The sequence below is a fragment of the Mandrillus leucophaeus genome, unplaced genomic scaffold (assembly GCF_000951045.1).
Source record: "Mandrillus leucophaeus isolate KB7577 unplaced genomic scaffold, Mleu.le_1.0 Scaffold132, whole genome shotgun sequence".
Lineage (NCBI taxonomy): Eukaryota > Metazoa > Chordata > Mammalia > Primates > Cercopithecidae > Mandrillus > Mandrillus leucophaeus.
In genome coordinates, this window is record NW_012101277.1 from 772496 (window position 1) to 774497 (window position 2002).

General features: G+C 41.7%; 1 protein-coding gene across 1 annotated transcript in view; it reads left to right on the plus strand.

Moving 5' to 3' along the window:
• LOC105534249 (chromosome unknown open reading frame, human C12orf56) overlaps positions 1–827 on the plus strand; it is a 126416-nt gene extending 125589 nt beyond the window's left edge. The window contains exon 14 of the mRNA XM_011972932.1: positions 530–827. Within this exon, the coding sequence (XP_011828322.1) occupies positions 530–635 (106 nt within the window). The 3' untranslated portion in view covers positions 636–827. The remainder of the gene's footprint in view (positions 1–529) is intronic.
• Positions 828–2002: the final 1175 nt, after the last annotated feature.

Below are 2002 nucleotides of genomic sequence, written 5' to 3' on the forward strand. Positions count from 1 at the left end.
ACCAGGTGTCACATGTAGAAATTCTGTTTCCATTTGTCTGGGGTGGTACCAGGGCCACGGGATTTTAAAGATAAAGCTCTCCAGGTGATTCCAGTGTGCACTCAGGGTTGAGACACATTCTTTTAAGTCATCCAAGGGGATGATTGAAGGCCTTCTCATTTTTGCCTCTTCCTCTGGCCATTCCTAGGCTTTTATTGAGGCCGTGGGGATGAGCTCTACTCTTCCTTCTTGACTTGGCCCTAGTAGTCACCACAGCTCGACCCTTTCATTTCAACTCCTCACTGTGCATTGCCTGATAAACCAAGAAGCAGGAGCCTCTGCTCATACTGTGGTGAGGACAGTCCACATGTCAGAGATTTTCTAGGTCACAAATGAGGGAGATTGGAGGGCTGAAAATGCTACCAAAGTCTTGTGGCTTAGACTCCCACACCCAACAACCCTAGCCAGTGAGTGTGAATGTACCCATGCGACCAATGTGAAAATTCTTGTTTTTAAAGCTCTCTATTTTGTTTCTTTTTATGATTTGCAGGTACTTTATTCACATGCCAGCCTTGCAGAAAAGGCTCCCATTGTGTTACCCCATTACTCAACCTACCACTCAACTTTTTCATGAAGTTCTGAAATTGGTTGAATAGAAACAATGTACACAATGTTAATAAGAGTATAAAATGTTAATCAAGAGTCAACTTGATATTCATGAGAAACATTTTTTGATTTGTTTAATATCTGGCTATCTCTGAGTCCTATAAACAAAGATTTTAATTGAATGTTCCATCAATACCTCTCTATGAGAAGTTTAAAATTTTTAAAAATAAATTTGCTTTATTGTAAGTGTGCAAAGATCATTATACCATTGGGCAAAAGAGCCATTTCTCTATTAGAGTAGTTCTTCAAACTCACTCTTGCCACAAAATAAACCACTATCCATCAAGACACAGGAAAAAGGAATGCAGGGATTTAGGAATGCTGCACTTGCTTCTCTTCAACCTTAGCAGCAAAAGCAAGAAAGTTCTCAAAATGCTCCTGACAATAGTTCTGTTGCCTTAAGCAATAGAATGCTGGGGAGTGTGAGGGCCTGAGGCACGGGCATTCAAGTTCTTCTCAAGGTGTTTTATCTTCTCAGCTCGGGCACAGTGTCCTTGGTGAAACCATGCCAGGGACAGGAGCATGCTCTTCACCCGATTCTGTACACGGAGCCACCCAAAAACCATGATTTCGACTAGGTTCTTGGAGCCCACTATGTCTACCACCAGCAGGGCTTGGTGCATCCACGCCATTTCTAGAATTACAGCTTGGTCTGGGCCTAGGGTCACTCACCCAAGATCTCGTCCGCCAGCCACTCCTCCAGGTAGAACACCAAAGGGTCTCTCAGTTTCTGCACCAGAAACCACCAGGGCTGGATGCCAGAGTTTTAAAATCTGCTACAAAGAAACCTACATCCACTCTTGCATACATAAAGTGGTGCTAAACATTAGTGTTTCTCAAGAAAAAAAGTTTCTAAGACAAAAATCTATCAAGGGAACAGAAGCCTATGAAGAGTGAATACAGAAAATATAATCTGGTGAGTTTCTCTGGTGTAATAATGGTGGATGGCGTGAAGCCATGAAATATCCTGAGATAAACTGTTGTGGGGAGTATAAGCTACAGTGATTATATGAGAAATGCCGAGCAATAGGATGACACCCTCCTCCTTCACCTGTACAATTCTAGTGACAAAAGTATTCCTGGAAGAATGAGGAGAACACAGGCATAGCTGTATAGAATGTCACTTCCTCTTTTATCATAGGGAAAGAAGCTTGGACTTCAACAAAATTAAGTGCGTGGTGCCACTCCGTTTCAGGCATGTGTAGGCTAATTTGTGTAGTCCCATAGAGTCTCTATGAAAGACAAATTTTCCATGAGCAGTTATGGCTCTCCCACAACTATTTAAAAACTTGTCTTTACTATATTTTATGCCATAAACTAATTTAATTCCACAAATACTTAACTTTGGCATCACTGT